Source organism: Anas platyrhynchos, chromosome 4, assembly GCF_047663525.1.
Source record: "Anas platyrhynchos isolate ZD024472 breed Pekin duck chromosome 4, IASCAAS_PekinDuck_T2T, whole genome shotgun sequence".
In the NCBI taxonomy this organism is placed as follows: Eukaryota; Metazoa; Chordata; class Aves; order Anseriformes; family Anatidae; genus Anas; species Anas platyrhynchos.
In genome coordinates, this window is record NC_092590.1 from 8,740,236 (window position 1) to 8,761,625 (window position 21,390).

General features: G+C 39.4%; 2 protein-coding genes and 1 long non-coding RNA gene across 9 annotated transcripts in view; 1 reads left to right on the forward strand and 2 right to left on the reverse strand.

Moving 5' to 3' along the window:
• Positions 1-7,225, reverse strand: part of LOC106017186 (uncharacterized) — a 125,640-nt gene extending 118,415 nt beyond the window's left edge. For 2 of the 3 annotated variants that reach the window (XR_005265421.2, XR_005265422.2), the window contains exon 1: positions 7,129-7,225. This is a non-coding gene — a long non-coding RNA (uncharacterized lncRNA). Of the gene's footprint in view, positions 1-901; positions 1,691-7,128 lie in introns of those variants that run through there. The other variant, XR_011808821.1, reaches the window with a different exon arrangement.
• A 6,881-nt stretch (positions 7,226-14,106) lies between these two features.
• On the forward strand, positions 14,107-18,830 carry GIMD1 (GIMAP family P-loop NTPase domain containing 1). 2 transcript variants are annotated; one of them, XM_038178422.2, is made up of 4 exons: positions 14,155-14,260; positions 15,489-15,619; positions 15,777-16,192; positions 18,542-18,830. In XM_038178422.2, the coding sequence occupies exons 3-4, from the start codon at positions 15,800-15,802 to the stop codon at positions 18,812-18,814; spliced, it is 666 nt and encodes a 221-aa protein (XP_038034350.1). In that variant the 5' UTR covers positions 14,155-14,260; positions 15,489-15,619; positions 15,777-15,799; the 3' UTR covers positions 18,815-18,830. The 2 variants fall into 2 exon arrangements, with proteins under 2 accessions (XP_005019876.2, XP_038034350.1); XM_005019819.6 differs by lacking the exon at positions 15,489-15,619 and having other exon boundaries at positions 14,107-14,260.
• A 1,874-nt stretch (positions 18,831-20,704) lies between these two features.
• The window catches only part of AIMP1 (aminoacyl tRNA synthetase complex interacting multifunctional protein 1), a 32,626-nt gene continuing 31,940 nt past the window's right edge, over positions 20,705-21,390 (reverse strand). For all 4 annotated transcript variants that reach the window (XM_072036943.1, XM_027456815.3, XM_027456816.3 and 1 more), the window contains exon 7: positions 20,705-20,951. In XM_072036943.1, the coding sequence (XP_071893044.1) occupies positions 20,785-20,951 (167 nt within the window). In that variant the 3' untranslated portion in view covers positions 20,705-20,784. The remainder of the gene's footprint in view (positions 20,952-21,390) is intronic.

A 21,390-nucleotide genomic window follows, 5' to 3' on the forward strand; every position in this document is an offset into this window, starting at 1 on the left:
CAGAGACAATTCTGCTTGCCCTTTTCCATGTATTGTGAGAGCCAAAATGTTCCCATGCATTTCATTCCAAGTTCGTTCTGTATTTTATACCTTCATTAGTACATAACCTTTGTGGTTATATGTGGTTGTACAGTACAGTCCATTACAGCCAACTGTGTATTCTCACATTTAAGACCATCCCATGAAAAAAAAGTTTATGGATCAGTTTTAAAATTGTACATTGAGCTGTGGACACAGACACATGACACACAGTTCAAATAAGAGGCATCCTATGCTTTGTTAGCCAGACTTATCTTCGCTCAAGGTTCTCCTTTAAGCAGCAACAACAACAATAATTCCTGAATTTAGCTCTTCACATCCACCTTTTTTCTGTCTATATGCTAATCTCATTAACATATAAGTTATATGGTAGAGCATATGCTCTGCTTCTTTGTTTTTAAATTAAGTTTTTGATACATGGTCTATTAGGAAAGACGATGGAAGTACCTGTGTGTAAGGCTGACAAACAGTGGGGTTTGGGCTGGCTTCAGCTTTTTCATTCAGAGCACTTTGCCTCAGGAGCTGAAGACCTGCAAGGCCCCCTTTCTTTCAGACTGAGCTCCTCTTGTACCATTACTCCTTATATACATATAAAAAACACAGGTCAATTCCTGAAAGGTAGCCACCTTCAGAAGGAACAAGGGTGCAGCTAGAATACAGCAATTCATGATAGGAAAAAAATGTTGGAACAGACCCTTCTCTGTTAATGGTTTGTACAAGTGAAAGTTCAGCAAAACGGTAGATTTCATGCGAACATCTTTCAAATGTACTTCATAAACAGCTATACAGACCTTGACTGGAATTCTAAATTATTCTGTCCTTCAAATTCTTTGATATATTGACTGTTGCACCTTAGCCTTACCTTGTTTTCTTTACTGTTTCTGCTATCGCTGCGTCTTGCTTGAGCTCCAGATCTGCTTGCTTCCCTGGTGCATCCTTCTGTCCCACACATTCGGCGTCCTTTAACAAGCAATCAGTTGCTCACCATCTTGTCAGTTAAAATTCTGAAGTCTCCTCTTTTCTTTCAGCAGAATTGACGTGTGAGGTGTGACTCGGCATCCCTGTGCGGCGACTTCTCAGAACTTGCCTCGCTCTTGAAGAACTCCTTTTATTTTCAGAGCAGAAACGGGAACTCACTCCATTATGAGAAATTTCTCTAATATCAATTTAAATGCAAGCCTTTTACCACCATGAATATAAATATTTACATTCTTTCATAAACCACTGTTTCTTGATGGCGTATGCCCATCCATTAGGTGCTTCCAGGTCTCTCCAAACTACGCTTCAACCTAATGCATTTACTTGCCTTTTTTTTTTAAGCACTGCACCAGAACAGGATGTCCTACAAGAACTGGCAGTGAAACCTTAGATCATTAAAAGTCCAGTACTATATTTTGCAACATTTTTGATGAATCACAGGATAAATATTTGGCCAGAGCACAATTTCTGCAAGCTTGAATTGACTTTTCTCACCCTATTTTCTTGTCCCTTGATGCTTTGATCTTGTGTAAAAGGAAGAATGGACCATAAAAACACTTAAGACAGATATTCTGGCTTCACAGAACATGTTTTTTCCATTTTGACAGTTTTTAATAAGGTTTCTGATTTCTTGAACAACTGTAAAAAGAGAAACTGTGATTTAAAAAAAAAATGAAGTAAATGAAAAAAAAAAAAAAAAAAAGAGAAAGAGATATCCAAAAGAGTTATAAAAGAGATTTGAGGATATTCCAGTTAAAGTCCACCAAAACAAGTAGCATAAGATGTATGTTATGAGATGGACACAGGCTCTCCAAAGAGCAGTTATAACTGAACACTGAAAATGATTTTTTTCTATACTACCTTAGCATTACACTTGGCTAAAGAGATCTACTATGAATCCTGAAAGTGTTTTGTTTTTTTTTTTCTGCAGGTGAGGGAAAATACAAAATATATTAAACAGAATACAGCCAGGAATTAATTTTGAAGTTAGGAAAATGGATAGACAGGTGAAACTAAGGAAAAGCACCGTGTTGCTTACAAGTCATAGAACTGTTAGTTTTCTACTAATACCATTGTCGTCTTTATTTTTCTATGTAGAGTGCCAACATTTTATTTTTTTAATTGATGACTAAACTATCCAAAGACTATATTGCTGCATCACAACTAACTTAGTCATTGCTCACTAAGAAGTTTTCTAACTGTGAAGGTAACAGCCTCAATGAGGACTAGCAAGGCAGCAAACCAAATACAGCTTAAGCTTTCCTCAGTTATTTCTTTTCCTATTGAGACACACTAAAAGGCACGTTGCCAAACCAACATCTTAGAAACTTCTCCCACATTTGTATGCTCTTCCATAATGACATTTAATGTGGCCAAATGATCATCAGCATCTCAGAAAAAGTTCATAACCAACGCTTTCATGCACAGTTTGTGTTTTAAGTTTCGCAGTTTAACTTTTTCAAGAACTTTTAGTTTCTTGCCGAAGTAGTTTGGCCTTCAAGTTACGTCTGAGGATCCTGCTTTTAATACACACCTTTCCAAAAGGATTTTCAGTGAGAAGAATCAGACACACACTGACCCGCAGCTCTAAAAAAGAAGCAACTTTTCCCTTGATATCTATACCTAACCGAAACATCGTGTATCTTACAAGCTGTACAATCCCCAAATGAAAAACATCAGGATGAGCGTTCAGATCTAGCAACTACTGGCTCCCCGTTCTGGCAGGTAGGAATCTCGGGATTTCACAGCTGCAGCTGTCTGTCAAGCAACCTAGAAAGGCCACTGCCTTTTCCCCATCGCAGATCCAAAATGAAACTTCTGCGATGCGAACCACATCCTTTGGGCCTCAGGTGCAACATCCGAAGCTGTTCCAACACAGCAAATGATCATTTTTAGCAAGGATTCATTGTCGCCAATTGCATTAGTCTTAACGAGATACAACGTAGGCACCAGAGGAGTCTGTAGAAGACAAAAGCAACTTAAATTTGCTGAGAAAACCAGTAGCCATCGACACATAGAAACTTCAGGACACAACCAGCACCACCTGGTTTTGTGTAACCTCAACCACAAGTCTCGAATAAAGCAGGGGTATGGAAGAACGCCTTCCTGTGGCACCACCAACCAAAATTAAATCCCTGACTGGAAGGGACAGAACAAGAACTTATTGAGAGGAGAAAAACGTTTGTTCTTGAAAAAGCTGTGAAATTGCTTTATCTTACCTGCTGTGCTCACTTACAGCACATCGTCGCTCCTTGTCCTTTTGTACACAAAATGCATGCCCTGGGAGAAATGAGTACCGGGGGCAAAAAGGCACCTCACAATTGCGTCTTTCTACGGGTGACAAAATGCTTGTCTCCCTTTCTTGAGGAGGGCCATTTAGAGAAGTGTTGCTTTTTATCCTTTCAATAAATATTTTTCTCTCTCTCCATCCAGACTATTAAAAATAATAAGAGAAATGTAATACAACTTTAAATGAGAGTTTATATATCACATGCTTTATGACAGCTGCTTTTATTTCACTTTAGATTAACAAAGCCTTTATGTTGAGACTTTGGAGCTGACCTTACAAAGCAGCAATACCATTAACCCTGCAGCACATGTTTCCCATTTAATGTTTCTGAGGTAACATTCTTTGTGGAAGTGAGAGAAAGGAGAAGGCAAACTTGCAGGGAAAATAAAAGTCTGAGCGTCCTTCTTTTGAACGGAATTAAAGTCAGTCTGGACACTGGAAAATATGAAGTGAGAGGCTATGGCCTTACAAAGAGCTTCTCAATGGGATCCCAAGAGCTACAATGCTCAGCTTTCCTTTAGTATGCCATAGCTCATTGTCATTTCCTCTCAAGAGGCTGAACATATTTTGCCATCTCAATTTGAAGTGAAAGGTCCCGCTTACATCAATGTTATTTCAGTTTTAACCAGCATAACTCAAATGATTTATAAGCACGCCCAACCAAAAGAGCACTGTTGTAGTTGGAAGGAGCGAAGCCAACAGAGTTGTCCTGGGGTACAGCAGAGAGAAATCTGATCTGCTGCATTTGCATGAGTCACTGTTATTCGTGTAAACCTAACTAGTCCTAGTGGCATTTTACCATTGTCATGTCCTAGTGGCTCAATGCATGAGCAATATATTCACTTTTTTCTAGGTTAAACTTAACAGTGCCTACACACAAGTCCTCCATCCTGTTTTTGTTCTCGTTAATACCTGCACATATTAAAGCCTGCTCGGTATTCTTAAGCTGCTTTCACAGTTACGGTTTTGTGCTTGAAACTCTTTCTACGCTCTTTTCAGTCAGTGAATCTGAAAAGCTGCAAACTACAGAGTCTACAAAGTTCAAGATAATCTCAAAAGAGACAGACAGATCCAGGAAAGAGGTGGAAAGAGACAGTTTGGTAGCCATTATATGCTCATATCTCAGACCTTGCCAAAGAAAAGAAAAAATGAATGCACGAGAAAAGGATAAAAACTGCACGATTTGGATGAGAAACCAACAAATTCAGTGCTAAAATTCGCATTGATGCCAGTGGAAGCTGGATCAGAGTTCCTGTAAACATGCAGACTTTCACTCTTAGATCGAGCCTCCTCTTTAAAACACTCTTGCCAAGCCTTCCAACAGTGATGATGCAGGATTTGCTGGAGCTGCAGCCGTTATCCAAAGCCCAGAGACTGTGCCTGCGCTGTTATCTGTGACCAGTATAAAACTGACCATTATTTTTTTTAAGAACTTGGAAAGCTTGTTACACCCATGTTTAAGCACTTAATTCATAATCCTAACTCCAAACTGCAACACTTGCCCTTTCCTACTGACTCAAATGAGAATTCTTGGATGCCGAACGCTTCTGGAAATTAGAGCTGTCATCTAGGGGGCAAGGCAACAAAGGAGCAGCCTGCTTGAAGTATCCCTCTGTGATACTCGTGTCCTAAGCCTCAGAAGATCCAGGGCTTTTTGTCCCAAGACCGATGTTCGTTTTCTGAGAGACCCATCAGCAGCTGCACAATCCCCTTTCCCAATCTTGCATGTAGTCTGGATTTACATTCCTGACGCATCAGGTGCATATAGATATGTTTGTTTTTTTTTCCCTCATTCTGGTTAAACCCAGTATTTGGCAAGAGGGCACAACAAAAGCAGGCTGATACATTTTAGCTACCAGACAGCTGGTATGCCCCATTCCCATCCCATGGAAGAGATTACCCTCTGCCTTTACAGTCCCTCAGAGTTTCCCATGATATATTTAACTTCCTACTCCAAACTGCTGGTTTGCTGTGCTTCTCTGGAGGCATGGCTACAGCTAAGTGACTCCCATGTCCAAATCTGTGTTTCAGTAAGGTTATGGAGAGATCTGAGAGGTGAAACACTACAGAAGTCACTCTGTGCCAGAACAGACTGAAGTGCCTAACGTCTTATCCAAACTATTGTCTAAATTACCACATCATCCTTGTACTGAGGTCCAAAAATGCTAATTTCACCACTTTGTAGTCCCGATTACAATTTTTCAGCCAACTTGTTGTCCTATAAATACAAACTGTGGGCAAGTCCCCTCTCCCCTTTTTCCTCTGTTTTCTGTAATAGCTGGTCTTGTTATCATTAAAGGTATAAAACAGGCCAATATTCAGATTTCTGTTGTTTGCTGGTCATTTTGACTTCATTACCTTTGATGTCTAGAAAAGCATCTTTCTTCATGCTGTTTGCATTCAAAAGAAAAAAAAAAAACTGCAATTCTTTTGGTGTGCTATGAATAAGCATGGGCATGCTGGGCCAGGAAATAAAATACATGCCACTACAATTAAAAAGGACTAATTTGTTAGCAATTCTGTAATATTCCCCAAATGCAGAAATTCTAAACAGTGTGAAGTCATCTGCATAACTCCTCTCTTCAGCTGCCAGCGTCCATAAGCTGAGTCTTCCATAACAGTGATTATCATGTGTAATAAGATAGCATGCCAAATGTTGTGGACTGAGTAAAAAAACACACAATACTGCTCCATGGTATAGAGTTCGTATTTCATGCAGCTATTGAACCTCCCATCTACTAAACAGCCCCCCTGCCTTTTTTTTTTTTTTTTTTTTAAATAAAAGCTTCTTCTCTATTATTTTCCATGCTTTCTCAGCATGCAGGGGTGGATGCCTGCCCTTCTTGGTACATCCACTTCCAAAGCCTGTCAGCCCCACATGCTGCCAGTTGAACTCTGGTGCTTATGGCAAGTTAAGAGCTGCAGTTTTAAAAAGCTATTTCTTAGCATTTTTGGAATTAAAAAAAAAAAAAAAAGTGCCTATTTTATCTATTCCTACCATGAAGTTATGTTTTTGAAGGATAAAATACTAAAATATTGCTGAGCTTAGAGCCTTTATTGAATGACTGAAGCATGCATTTCATAGGACATGACTACAGGCTTTCAGTGACCCCTCAGGAAGCACAGGATCAGACTGTCAGGAGCTGGTCTTTTCTAAGGAAACTGATAATTTAGCCACTGAATCCAAGTTGTAGATATGCTAAAGAGAGTACTTCCTTGAATCAGGATGGATTTATCCTTTTGCTAGAGTAAGATCTGTCAAAACCAGTCTAAAGTCCCACACTTGTCACAAAATAACACCCAAAAGAAGGTAACAGGAAGGAACTGGAGATGCAGCTCATGTTAAAACATGTTAAAGGCAGCACATCTCCTGCCCAAGTGCCGCGTATATCCAAGCATCCAGTTGTTCAAATTTGAAACAGAAAAACAAAAATGTGTTTCTCCATACAGCAAGATTATAAATTAAGACAAATCGGGTCTTGTGAGGTTACGTAAATGCTGACAGCTGTAAGTTCTCATTCCCACATTAGTTTTTAGTGTTGTTTTTAAGTAAAGCTGTTCTCTCATTTGAGACAAATATGATTTCTTAAAAAGAGCTGTGGGTGTAGACTAGGAGTTAGTGCTCGTTTGCTCTTCAGAGCCCATAAATGATATTGTGCTGACTGAAAAAGGTTTTATAAAATATTAGCTGATGAAAATGGGCAAGCAGAGTTCGAACTATGAGCAATCTGACGCGAAAACATCAACTCACTGCATTAATTTTTAATTGGAAAAAATAAACTGCACTTGAAGCTCCAATTTCTTTTTGTTGGTTCACTTACCTGCCAGGCAGAAACCTTTGTTGCTGTACTGGGAGTCAGCATTTAGTCTCTGCTACATGGCTGTTGTTTGTGTACTGCTGAGTCCTGCACACCTCTGTGTGTGCAGGCATATTACATTACATGACAACAAATTTTAGCTAGACTTCCACTGGCCACGTTTCGTTTGTGTTGAGCTAAAAATGGAAGAGTCTCATCTCTCACATAGAAGTTAGCCCCAGCACGACACCACATTTTAAATTCATCCCACAGTTTAGTGCATCATATAATAAAATGCACTGGGGACTCAGAACTTGGATAAAAACCAAGAGAAAACGCTTTTATTCTCACTTACATTATCAGTTCATGAACCCGACAGAGTGTGAGTAAGGCCACAATCATCAGCCTGCTCTTCAGCCCCCAGTTACCCTCCTTTCTAGAGGGGGTCCAGGCTTGCATCAGAACTGGAAGTGCTGGCAAGAAACAGCTTTTTCCTGGATGCCAGGTATCTGGTATGGGAGGAAAACCAAGCATTCTTTGGGGCACAGAGGCTGCTGTCAACTAAGGAACTGAATGGATGGAAATTGTACCCAGCTCCTCCTGGCTAGAAAGACGTGGAGAAGGAAACAGCTGAAGTATGGAGGGTGAGAGTAGTGGAGAGAGAGGACAAGGTTTCCTCAAAGTCTTGGGGACCTTAAGGAGCCGAGTGTGTTCCCTGAATTTGCAGTGGCTATTTCCAGACCTCGAAGTCAGAAACAAACAATGTAAGCTGACTTCTGAAAACTTTATTCTAGTCCCTATTTGTTTCTTCACATATCATTAACACCCTTTATGATTGCCAGCCTTGAAATTTTGGTGTCTTAACAAAGTAAGACACAACAAGGAACCAGGCTCACAGTTTCCATGTGCCAGTGCTGACTGTTTACATCTGAAGATGCTTTGCAGAAGGATTCAGTGCTTACTGGCTCTAAGTTTCAGGTTGGTAATGTTTCTATACAGTTTTATTTTTCTTGTCTGTATCTACAAAGCTACCTTCAGGAGAGCACGCAGCGATGCAGCTCTGTGTTTTACATTAAGCAGGCAGATTTCCAGCCACCACATAAGATAATAACCTATCACACTTCAAGTCCTGAAAGGGGGTTAATTACAGAGTCTGGGGCTCAGAGTCCTAATCCACACACCAGCTTTATAAACACATACTTTGCACTTCCCTACACACTATGCAGAGCTTTAATAAACCAGAAACAGCAATTACACTTTTCTAAACAACTGCATTGCTAGAGCAAGCCCCAGCGGCTTGGAGAACAACTTTACAGCGTAATACTGATGTTACACATTCAGTGGCTTGACATCATGAAATATATGGGAAGATACCCTCCGACTCAGCTTGTTTCAAATTTTTTAGAATATAAAAAGCATCTGTTCAGGCTTCATGTTTAAAAGCCATCATGATTATCAGAAATAAGAAAGGGTAGTAGTACTTTTAGTTGGTATTCCAGTTTCTTAAACTTGTACTTTTAAGAAACATTCCTTGCAACGGAGCAGTTTGCCCCTAAAGCGCATGTATATAGACAGAAGACAAGAAAGAACCATAATCAGAGTATAAAAAAATACTATGTTGTTTGGTATTAGGTATTTTAGGAGAAGTCCTCAACATGTGTTGTATCTTTACACCCTAAAAAGCCTGGAAAATAAGGAATGAAGTAACTAAAGCTCTCCTGAATGCACACGGATATGTTATTGAGTAGAAAAGTATCACTTTTACATTCTCAAGTAGAAACTTTATATGCTCTGTATGCCTTACATCCTATGAAAAACCACTTAAGGATTAGAGTGCATATGAGTAGCAGTGGGACCAAGCCATCTCTGTGTATAGGTGCAGCTTCTGTGGTTATTGGGGTTACACCGGTTATAACCTTTCCAGCATTGTGGGAATATTTTTGGAAAGTAAGTCTCAAGTTATCTGAGTCCCTAGTGAACCCTTCACAATAATGATAATACTTTTTTTTATTATTATTGTGATCAATGCTGTTATTGCCCTACAGAAACCTGTTGCCTTCAGGTAAATCAATCCCACTATGTACTGTCAAAAGAAAGGAATACTCCCCCTGCTATTTAGATGAGGAAACTGAGAAATTGTGCAGCTTCTCCGAATAATGGAGTGAGAGCTACAAAACCAGTAGCCAGATCCAGGTTTCCTGAGCTTCCATGAATGTTCTCCATTCACAGCACATACAACAGAGGGGCAAAATGCTTTTACTTACGAGGATGCATTTGAGACTAATCATAAGAAAGTGAATGGGTATGGTGCTCTGACTTGGGTTGTCAATGCAGAAGATGATGTATGCAGCCAGTCACAGGCTTCATCCAGGTAAGTATGTGTTAAGGAAACAGGATTCTTAAGTCTCTATTTTCATGCTTTCTGGATATTTCTTCTTTCTCAAGTATCCGCCTTTATAATCAACAGCTTATGATTTAATCAGATTTCATTTACTGTTATTTATACACGTATAGTCTTAATTGTAGCATCACCTCTTACTTTCTTTGGCCATTTTGTCTATTCACACGAAGCAGTGAGCAGAGACAAACACGTCAGCCTTGCTGCACAGTCCTATGGCCAATCCTATACACTAGCAACTTACATCCAACCTTTATACTACAGAAAATGTATCCTGGAAACACGGGTGAAAACAAGACAGCTTAAATATCTCTAAGTAATCTGCTCAAAAGACAATATAGCACAGTAAGGTATATTAAAAACATTCTTTCTATATTAAAAAAAATGATCTGGTGCCATGGAGAAAGTTGTTCGTTAAACCAGAGAAGGTGGGAATAAGTGCGAGCATTTGAAATGGGAGGCCTGTTGCAGTGTGACATGCCCCATTGTACAACACATCCCCCTGCCTTTTGAAAAGCTATGTCATACCAAACCATTTTAAGGGGAAGCAAGAAGAGAACGTGCTCCTGTGGCTTGTTAGAGCAGCACTCTGAAGCCAAGTGCTTCGAAGAACATCATTCCTGCCAACTAAGCAGAGACAATACTTCCACAGCAGAGACACCAGAGCAGCATGTCAAAAACACCGCCCTCTAGTACAAAGGGTTTTGCAGGGGATGAATGAAAGGGTTGTCCTGTGGATCCTGGTGATCCAGTGGGAAAGCAGAAAAACAACTTCTGGCTGATGCTCTCACTCTGTTGACACTTCAGCTCAGTCTCCTCCTGAACACAAGGCAGGCCCTCGATCTGCCTTTCTGCCAACCTTATTTGCCCTGACCCCATATTCCACTGTAAGGAGTACAGTGGGAACCTGAGGAGCTGGTTCTGCAGTTGTAGTGTCCCAAAGCAGGTGTAGCTAGCCTGCAGCTACACCCCACCTCATTTCTTCCTAGCAAGACCAATCCACTTGCACACCGCCTATACTGCAAAGAGAAACACGATCTGGTAGGTTGCTGATGACTGCTTACTGCAAAATACTGAGAATAAGGATAGGATTAAGCAAAGGATGAAAGAAAAAAAAAAAAAAAAAAGACTGTTTTAAGGTAACAGTGTATATTCTGAGTGCATTCATTTAGGATCAGTACAGCTGTCACTGTGAACATAGTCCAAAAGGAACACAGCACCATTAGTCTGTGCTATCTTTGTCTCAGCAGTGACTTGCGTGGCTTTCCTTTGAACTAACGTGTCTACCAGAACTGAATCCCCACCAAGTACACGGACTGCATACCTTCCTGGATTTCTCATGTTGTTTGGGAAGGCTGAAAGCCTGCCTCTGTGTGTGGCAATCCATCAAATGGCCTCACTGGGTTTTCTCCAAGAGAACTTCATCAAAGCACATCTTAAATTACTTATTCTGGCATCATCTTGGGCCCAAATAAGAGCCCACATAGGGAAAGAAGCTGTAAGGGATGGGAAGGCGTGGGAACTGAAGGGAGACACATGGTGAGGGATGTCATGTGCCTAAAGAGAACCTATGGCACTGCGGCTCAGGAGATGGAGCCTGCTTGGAACAGACTGAAAGGCAGGGTGGAAGCTTGCTCGGGGTGCTCGCAGACCAACTGGGTGATCACAGGAATCCAACGGCAGCTGACAGGGTAATGTGATGAAGATGCATTGCAACTCTAGTTAACTCTGTAAATATATATAAATCCAATAGCAACTTGCAAATTATTTTAGCATTGCTTTTTCAAAAACGGGAGAAGTTGTACACCCAAACTCCAGCTATTTTCAATCGGATTAGGGGCCTTAGTTCCTTCAATTCTTGGCAATCCCTTACTAGACGACTTGCTTGGCATTTCTGTGGGAGCAGTACAAGACTCATTTATCAATTACAGGAAGCCTTCTTGCCTGCCAATCCATAATAGGCTCAGTTTTATTTTTAAAACTGCAAAGTGAAAAACTAAGTCTTGCAAACACAAAGGAAGCTAAATAATAGCTTACCCACAGGCAGTGAGGAGTGCTAAAAAGCATCAAGTGCAATTATGTCACACTCCGTACTCGCTCTTTGCACATTCATATTCTGACAGTAGACTGTAAGATCTCAGATTCAAAGCCCCATGACAAATGTCACCAACTAAATTCACAAGCTGTGGGAAAACAAAGGTCTGTATTAGAAAAAAGAATCATGTAAGGGACAGCAAATAAAACTTCCAATTTCTTAACTGCTACCTTGTGTTACTGCTGTTCAAACTCATTAAGATGTTGTGCTGTGTTTTGTTTTTTTTCTACATGCACATATATAGAAAAATATAAATATTTTTATTACACAAATATCAAGGGTTTTTTGTGACAAAGGAGAGAGAAATGCTTCTTACATCTTTGTTATTTTAGCAGATGCTTGAAGGCCCCTGTAATTATTCTGTATCTTCTATTGATTTCGCCCATTTCTAACCTGGTATTTCATTTCAGCATTGGACTTCAGAGCAAGGGGACCCCAGCTGAGTTTTACAGTACCTGTGGAGCAGGCTGATACTGCCACCTTGGGGAGGATTCTTTCCATGTACTTCAAGGAGCCTAAGCAAGTGTCATATAAATCAGTTTGACTTTTTCCATCACATCCTCCCAGGAAAAGGGCTTCTTAAAATCCCCTGCCCGTGTTGACATAAGACCTTCCAGATGTGTCCCGACTCAGACTGTGCTACATTCACAACTATACTGGAATGAAATCTCTTTTTTTTGGGCGGGGAAGAATGCTTAGCTAAGTTTTACATAGCATTTAAACAGTGCCTCGTTTACACTGCTCTTAATTTCATAGCCATTTCGCCAGTGTAAGAGCCCTGTTCTGCCTACAGCTGGGCAAGCTGTATTTTGCATACACCGCTCCACTGCTTCTGTGATTCCAGCTTTCTTGCTATTTTGAATTCCTGTCCATGCACAGCTTAAATCGTTCGCTGGCAGGCTATAGGTTCAGCTAGCTGCAACTGCTAGGACTTACGCTGTCTCAGACCTAACAAGAGGCATTACTATGCATAGGAACAGTCCAACAAAAGGTGCAGAGCTGGACTGTGACGATTTAACCAAAGGCAAGACTTCAAGGCAAATTAAAGCAAAGCATCTGGATTTTATCTTCACAACATCCAGTCTTACTGACCTACTCTTTTGCTTTTCAAGTATCGCCCCTACCCACTAGCAGATAAAGAAGCCTTGCTGTACACCTTATATATATATAAACATATGAAGAGATAAACCCTGCGCATGACTCGAGTTGTACACAATCCACACGGTGTTGACCTTCAAGACTTTTCGTGGTAGAAACGAGCAGTATGTGCCTCAGCTACTTGTACAACACAAGGAAAGATTTAACATCTCACCTTTCACCAGAACAGGCAGGCTCAAGAGCAGGGAGCTACCTATAGGTAACTGACTTGCTATGTGCTCTCAAAAACATACAGCAACAAAATTGCTGCACAGCTGTTGAAAGCCAAGCAACATAAATGATGAACTCGTGAAAGAATAACGTGAATTTACACAAGGAGGCTGTGAAAGCACCATTAGCTCCTACCTTCTGCCAAAGCACTGTCTGTGCTTGTGGCACAACAGTGGGAAATCACAAGAGGCTTCTGGAGGAACTGAAGTCTTCATCCCAGTGCTGCAAGCAAGAGCAGCCTGGTATTGGAGTAAACCAACACATCTGAGCTCCCAAATAGAGCTACATTTTGGATGACGATGTCCCTAGCAGGACTGGGCTCTGGAAAACACCCTCCTCTTTTCCTCCCACCACAGGCAGCCTACATACCACACTCTTGTTCTCAGATTTCCAGATTATTGGAGTAAACATATGCCTCCACCCAGCTGGGATTTATGGTCGGAGGGGAGGTATAGCTAAACCTTTCCCTGTGAACGGACAAGCAGACTTGCTTCACCTTTTTGTTTTGTTACCAGAATCCAGACATTAAAGCACACGTGTGGATTTACTTCCTACTATGGCACACGAGTTCAAATTAGTCGCTTACCCACTTGTAGCAAAAATAAGCAAGTGATAGGGCTTTTCTGTAAAATGATTTAACCTTTGGTTTTAATACTGTTACAGTATGGCAAAGAATGATGCTTGCAAGACAAACTTATCAAGCATAGCACATGATCAAAGCTATCTAGCTAACAGTGAATGCACGTTACTGGCACTGGTGCAAGCGTTCAGATTTCTTCCTGATTCATACGTGATTTCTGTAGTTTTATCCATTTTGGGATTATCTTAATCCATCTTTGTTAGGCAACCAGCTTTATATCTGCATTTACATGGTGCTTTGAAAATATTGTGGTTATCAATTAATTGTAAGAATAAAAGAAATTGCATATATGAACATGTATTCAAGAACATGCAACAACTGAAAATAACCCAGTACCTCCACTGCCACTGACATTATACTGCTGGTAGAACTTCAATAACTTGAAAAAATACCAACTTCATATAATCAATAAAGTGATTGCAAAATCCGCATTTGCATCTAACTTGCAAAAATTCAATGGACACTGTCAAGTACAGACCGAATGTATCCAATTGAATGAGGATCTATCAGTAATAGATTAACCAGATGAATGTGTACGTAACAGTTTCAGCATGGTACGTTGCTGTTGTTAGTTTCAAAGTTCACCTATGAACGTCTTTTTTCTCAGCACACATGGATCATGAGACAATGAAAAAAGAATTTCAGGGAATATAAGGTAAGCTACATACCACGAATTTAAACTAAGCATTTAAGTATAGACTGCATATAGGGAAAAAAAAATATCTTTGGTTATGACTGGGGGGAAAAAAAGGAATGCATGAATTTGTGTCCTCCATATCACATTGTTACGTTACGAAAAATGAATACAATACCCATCTAGATTGATGAATAACTGACGACGACCATTTCATAAGGTGTCTTTTTAAAGGGAATAGGTAGGTATTCTTAAGAAAAAAGGGAAGTGGATCATGGAAAGAATTCACAAAAAACTCACAAATAGCAAATTCTGTACGATCATATACAGTGTTTAGTGTTGTCTGTAACAAAAGTAATGTTACAGTAATAGATCTCGCATGTTTGGCTTTGTACTTAAGTTATTTCAAAAGACTGATTTGGGCATGGATTTGACATAAAGGAGAATCCCTGAACTGCATATGCAAAAATCTAAAATTAAATGCAGACAATTCCACTGAGAAGTTACCCACAGTCTGAGTACATAAATGCAGTACATTAAAAAATAAAAATAAAGAAATACAAAAACTTTAAATTCAGGTGTCACTGATAGCTTGAAATCAGCTGCTTATTTACTAATTGCTTTTCCACCTGAAACATCTCTGAATTTAACCAATATTCCTCTGAGACAATTAATGTGCATCAAACCCCTTTGGATACTGGATTACAGAAAAGAAGAAAATGAGATGGCTTATTTATGAACAGTTATACTAACTGGAAACAATACGTACTTATCTCCCCTCTCTATCCACTAGCTTACACTTTTATTTCCCACTGTGCTGTGAAAGACTGTATAGATTTCCTAAATTTCAATTTGACCTGGAGTTAGAATCTGCAGTGTTAGCTATTTCAGCCTTTCTTTCTTCACTAAGACATCCTTCCTGTATTTGTTTACCTGCATCAGAAAGCTCTTTTGAATTATTGTCTGTTACAGCTTTAGTATCAGTCTCCAGTGTGGGAAAAGTGCTCCTTTAAAAGCTACTTCTTCCATACCACCTTTTTTTTTCCCCTCTTAAAAGCACATGAAGATTTACTTCTTGAAATAGTCACCTAGTATCAGCAGCACACATTTGTCAATTCTTCCTCCCCTAATTTTCCTTCTTTTCATAAAACACTCTCCCACAACGCTGTTTTCCATGGTTGTTTCTCAGCTCCTGCTCTCCTTGTTTGTTGCCTCTCCTTAAATTTATCTGCTTTATTTCTTCCTAAAGCTCCTCAGATCTGACTCTTTCCCAGCTCCTCATTCTCCACCAGCGTAGGAGGGCAGCCCACCAAGCTACCAGGGAGTCTCGCTCTTCCTGAGCAGCAAACTGGAGGCCAAAGCCGTGTCCTTGGATCAGAGGTATGCATGTGGTGTATTGAATGTCTAGCAGTAGTAAATAGATATTTCAGGCAGGGAAGGATGCTCAAAAGACACCAAGTTTTGCCATTTTTGCTGGAGTGTTTTTAAAGTTGTCGTCTCAAACAGCTCACGTTATTTGTTCTTCACTTAATGACAGGTTTGTGGCTACAAGCATAGACAATGGCAGGCAGCAACGAGATGACAATCAACCTCGTCGTCCTTGGAAGGACTCAGACTGGCAAAAGCGCTGCTGGGAACAGCCTGCTAGGCAGTGATGACTTCGAAAGCCGGCTCTCCCCCAGCTCCGTGACTACATGTTGCAGCCTGGGCCACAGCTGCCACATTTCGGGGATCACACGGCGCAATGGCTGCGAGCTCGCCCTCCGTGTGCGGGTGCTTGACACTCCAGGCTTCCCCCACAGCAGCCTGAGCAAGGAGCGGGTGAGAGAGGCGGTGCGATCAGCCCTGGCTCAGCACTTCAGGGAGGAAGGCCTGCATCTAGCCCTTCTGGTCCTGCGGGCTGACCTGCCTCTGTGTCCCGATGAGAACGAACACACCGTTCAGTTCATCCAGGTAACAAATAAGTAAATAGGAAGAAGCCTCTGCCCACAATGGGGGCTCTTTGTCTGTGGTTGAAAATAGCTATGGAGTTCACTGCAGAAGCAAGTTAGAGAAGTGCAGCTGAAAATGGGAACATTTTCCTATCCACTGTTTGAAATATACACCGTGCCCAACTCCAAAACTGTAAACCAGAGCTACACTTACCACACTAAACCGAGAAGAGAGCTAACAACTGCTGTCTGCTGTACTTGGACTCAGCACAACAGGATTTAGGAATTAAATTTACCCATCAAAGCAAGCTTCTCTCTCAGAAATGAGTTAAAGGTTTACTATGACAGATCTAGCTTGTTAAAGAGATTATACGAAGCAAAGGTCTGGTTACCTTACTCTTCTGCGCTCTGTATAGGATACAACACAGCCCGAAGCAGAATATGACAGGTCCAAAGTCATGCAGGAAATCTGACTGACCTAGGGTAAGGATGCTCAGCTCTGTCCTGCACTGTTATTACTGCTGTGTCTGTTCAAGAGAGAATAACTAGACAGTTCCCCTAAATTTACGCTAGGTAATGACAATTTCTAGCGTAACGGGCTCGAAGCAAATATTTTGCATCTCTCCTCTGGGGGAAATTTTTTTTGGAAGTAGGTAAGAAAAGTGGGAGGGAGAGACACTGAAATGGGATGGCTTTCTTTTCTGTGGAAATGTTTTCATTACCATGCAAATACTTCATTGAAAAGGAGACCAAAGGGTCTCCAAAGAGGTTTGTTTATACGAGTTACAAAAAAAACAAGGCTTTCAACCATTGTTAAAGTCTGTGTATTACACTTCACATCCATCTTACACAAATAACTTTCTAAAAACCTTTAAGACTGAAAGGGACTTCCTGGCGCATCAAGTACTATCACCTGCAGTAATGACATTACCTAAAAAAATATAGATATATATACACACACCAGTTCAAGTTGTTCTGACTTTCCTCACGATTACTCTGTACTGCTAGGCTACTCCTCATTTTCCCAGTAGTTTGAGTTAGTTGTTAAGTTTTCACAGCACTTTTCCTCATTGCCAGATGACATATATATTTGTTCTCAGCATTACCTTTTTTCTTTATTCAGTTCTCCCATGCCTCTATACTTCAAGATACGTAAGAGGACTCGATATTTTTTGCTAATATTTTTACCCTAAGCATGGATCAAGTCCATGTGGGCATTAAAAGTTTAAGGGATGCCAGGATACCCTTCTCCTTTAATGAAGCTACAAAAACCCCCACTGGAGATGAAATAAAGCATGTTAAAAAAGTGAGAAAACAACACTTAATTCTGTTTTGTGATTGTAACTGACTCTCAGCTTATTTTAGTTATTAACCCCTTAAAACACTAGGTGCTATGGTTTCATCAGCCACTAACAAATAGGGCAGGACAGCTGTCTGAGCGCTGGGAATACAACAATTGTTATATTTCAGTGTGTCATTGCATAATAAATTACCATAAGGACTACCTTTAGCATTCAGTTCTCACAATAATCCCCTGCATATTAAGGACGATATATCAGTAATTCATATAAAAGACTATTATTACTTAAATCTCTTTCGATTTCTATTTTAATAGTCTAATGAATTCAGAATTAATGTTAGCACCAATTCATCTGAGTACACAGAAAATCAAGGCACTACTCTCTCTCCCTAAAACCTATACCTCAACTCTTCCTAAGAGAACTTATACCAAAATACAGTAAACATCTAATCTGCAAGAGTTTAAAAAAACAGCTTATTTTCTAAATTCCCCACCATCAGATGAACCACTGCAGATAAAGACAAACTCCCCAGCTGTCATTTAAGTTGATGCATTTGATTTGTGTTTTTCCTGAATTGCTGGAACAGTTCAGTTTTAGGGGATAAAGCTGTTACTGAAATTAGCGTTATAGAAAAATGTGTTATTTATTTATTCTATGTAAGGTGATTTGTAAAAGCTTTCCCAAAGAGCTTCTATAAATAGAAATATAAATATGTAGAAACAATAAACTACTTGAATTTTACATGTTATGCTGATATGTGCTGTAGCTAACAACCATTTTCCTTATTTACACACACACACATATATGTATATATATATTAACTCTATTAACACCTGTAGCAGGAGAACAAAGAACTGCTAGCACTGCATGACCACTTATTTCCACTATATGGGGACGTCATTTTCTTCAAAGGTCAAAACCCCCTGAAATTTCAGCAACTCAAATAGCATGAATTGGATTACTGCCAGGAAAAGAACATACTCTGGTCTGTTAATACATAAGTATATGAGGTGGGATTGGGTGAAGTGAACAAGAAAAGATATCTACTTGAGATTTGTTTTTCATTACAGGAACTTCTGGGTCCCACATGGAAGGATTTCACTGCGGTTTTACTTACTCATGCAGACAAGGCCAAAGAAGCTGGATTCAGTGAGGAAGCGTATTTGCACAGTGTCTCAAGTACCCTGTTGTCCCTGTTGAGCTCAGTGCAGCATAAATATGTCTTTCTAGACAACCAGAAGAGCAAAATTAAAGAGGAAAGAGCTATTGTCTTACAAAAGCTCTTGAATTTTATAAGACAGAATAAATATCAAGTGCTTCTATTTAAACATAACAAAGAATAAAATTAGCTTTCAGGTACTCGTGTCTATTTTCTATAGTTTACAACATTTAATGGAAATAAAACAGTAGAAAAGCCAGCAATTGGAACATTCCACACCCAAAACCATTCTATACCAAATATCTTTGAACACATGGTTGGAAATATCTCTTTAGATTCCCAAACCACATGCCTTTCACAGAGTAGTACCTCATGCTACTGGATCCAGAATCCTAGCTTCAACCACACCATCAGACCAAACTAGTGCTAATTTGTTATATATGTAAATGTAACTAATATACTAATAGTGCTAATACCTAACATGCACACAGTGAGGAGTAAGATTTTATGCTGCATCTGATTGTATATTGCAGATAAAACACAGAGCTGGAGAAAAAGAAAGCATATAATAATGCATGAGTTCAGGCTGTAAGGAATGAAGGAACTTTTCTGCTCAATTTTTGGAGCTTTCATAAGTTCCTCTGAAATCTGCTGTTTGTAAAAAGTTTTCCAGTATTAAAAATTAAATTTATCTACTGCAAAGTTGTTTCCTTACCTTGATTCAAGAATAATTAAAACTGAGATTTTCAACTTCAAGAATATCGTTTAATAAGATATTATCAGATATGTAGTTTACAAAGCAGTTAAAATAGTTCCCACATGCCTAATGCTATTCAGCACATTTAAAATGTGCTAATTACTACCGCTGATTCCCAGATGCATAGAAAACGAGCACAGTTAAGTGTATAGGCACATACAAAACGCATCCAAAAAGAAACCTGTTCATCTTTTCTTTTGTGCCTGCTCCTTTCAATTTTCTATCATCATCATTTTGTTTTCGTCTCCCAGCTTACGGGATGAAGTTCAAAGCCTGTGAAATTCAGGTTGGATAAGTTTGTTTTTTATTTCAGTGGTTAGAAAAGTGCTGTTTGAGTAGTTAGGCTGTAGACAGGTAATTAAATAGTATATGCTCAAACATGTAATTACCTCTAAATAGTTGCTTAAAGGGTTTTATTGTGAATTGATCTAAGATGGTTACTTCAGTGTACTGCAAGGCAAGAATTAAAAGGAGTAAATTGAGGATTTTCCCATAGCCATTGTGACTGCTCTTAATGTATTATGGAGTAATTCAAACGGTGAAACCTGAAGAAGAATAGCTATTACTATTAAAACCAAGCCATATTCTGCATAAAATATTACTCAAAGATACATTAAAACAATAAAAATACATTTTATATGTGTTTCATGCATTGGAAAGCTTTTTTTTTTTAGGGGGGGTATTTGACTAACATCGTTTGGCCATCTATTAGCTATTTATTCTTTTGTAGTATTATCTGTCATTTGGCACTATTGAATTGGAAAAGATGAGCTAATATAGTAAAACAACATATTTTATGTATGCCAATGTGTTTGTATTAGGGCATAACAGGACATAGTTTTATATTCCCATTACAACTGCCCACAGACAGCTCAGATGACACATCCAAAACCAAAATTTGCAGAAGTTTATAATATATATGAAAAATGCTTGAGAGAAGTGAAACCTCTGAAAGACAACAAGAAGAATGAAACTAATTATGGTCTTCACTGACCAACTGCTCACGCTGTACCTTTCTAATTGACCACCTTGTGTTACCACACAAGGAACATGGCTGAAAGTTTTCCTTATTGAGATGTTCGTGCTTCATGGATCCTCTAAAACTTTCAGCTGTCTAGAAAAGATGCTTGCCAGCCTTTAGTTATACCATGAACAAGCTTTGGCAATTAAGTCTTGAACATTGTGTGGTTACTGACTGCTGAGAACACAACCTCAAGGACAGTAAATATGGAGAATGAGTGAATTGTTAAAGTATTACAGACAGAACATTCTGTATCTCTGGAAGAGGAATCAAACAAAAAACATATTAGCCATGCATTTCAGAGGGGTTATACATTGACGTTTTTATTGTGCTCTCGTTACTTTCCATTTCAACATCTGAACAGGCTAATAACCACTTATTTAATTCCGCTGTTTGCCATGGTCTCTGCCCTGCAAACACCTTTCCCTTTCACTTCAAATGGAACTCCTTTGTATGTAGCAACACACTGGTCATTGGTATGAAGATCAGGTTGGATTTGCTCCCACATCTTCTTCTTGGGATTAAGTTCCTTCTCGGGATCTCCTGTTTCAAAACAAAGAATAAAACTAATAGCACACAATACAGAAGACAGAGCAAGAGATCTATTTATGCACATGTGCATAAATATGCATTTGTGAAAGCTCACATGGTATCTGTGTAAAAACTTTTAAGGGAAAAAAATATTACCTGCGAGTCTCAAAATGGAAACTTTAATCTTAATTAGGGACTGTCTAGGAAATGCCTCCAGATCCTCTCTCAAAATGCTGGGCTTTCAGGGAAAAAAGCATCAGTAACAGACTACTACTACGTCAAAAACGAAGAAATCTATTTAGATAGAAAATAGAAAACTATTGCTGGTTGTTAGTTTACAAACATTACCTAAAAGCAAAAGGATTTCTAAGAATTAAGTAGATGTGGACCACACGACGCAGCTTATGTATCTTAAGAATTACTGAATTTTTAGAAATTTATTTTGCGTTTA

What these genes read in the sequence shown, in the direction of transcription:
- GIMD1 (XM_005019819.6), top strand. Translation starts at nt 15,800, where the DNA reads ATGGCAGGCAGCAACGAGATGACAATCAACCTCGTCGTCCTTGGAAGG. An exon ending in ACACCGTTCAGTTCATCCAG is followed by an intron (nt 16,193 to 18,541) that starts GTAACAAATAAG and finishes TTTTCATTACAG; the next exon opens with GAACTTCTGGGTCCCACATG.